Raw genomic sequence first — 399 nt, forward strand, 5'->3', positions numbered from 1 at the left:
GCTAATACTACGATGGGAAATTATTGCCCTGCTTTATGAGTTTTCGCTTTACGAGCAGTCTCCAGGAAGAAACCAACTTGTACAATGAGGCATTACTGCATTCACACCGTTTGTCTACAGCAAGAAATTTTCTCCAAAAGAAAAGAGTAAATGGTTTTCTTATGAGTTTGATTATGCCCCAAGTATTATTGGACCTGGTACTAACCTTGTCTTTAATCATAAGTCTCTTCAGCCACTACTAATCTAGAGCTAAAAAACAATAACAACCAACCTTTGTTTCCATGTAGATATCGCCATTAGAGGTGTGGATGGCATGAGTCAAATCACTCCATTCTCCAGAAGACAAGCCAAGAATTTTCTGAAGTAATTTGCTGTGCCATACATAGCCATAAACCATAC

At 38.3% G+C, this 399-nt stretch overlaps 1 protein-coding gene across 1 annotated transcript in view; it reads right to left on the bottom strand.

The window, feature by feature from the left end:
• The window catches only part of LOC106880176 (uncharacterized), a 9,788-nt gene extending 9,391 nt beyond the window's left edge, over nucleotides 1–397 (bottom strand). The window contains exon 1 of the mRNA XM_014930022.2: nucleotides 272–397. Coding sequence (XP_014785508.1) covers nucleotides 272–397 — 126 coding nt within the window. The remainder of the gene's footprint in view (nucleotides 1–271) is intronic.
• Nucleotides 398–399: the final 2 nt, after the last annotated feature.

The sequence above is a fragment of the Octopus bimaculoides genome, chromosome 12 (assembly GCF_001194135.2).
Source record: "Octopus bimaculoides isolate UCB-OBI-ISO-001 chromosome 12, ASM119413v2, whole genome shotgun sequence".
NCBI classification, from domain to species: Eukaryota; Metazoa; Mollusca; class Cephalopoda; order Octopoda; family Octopodidae; genus Octopus; species Octopus bimaculoides.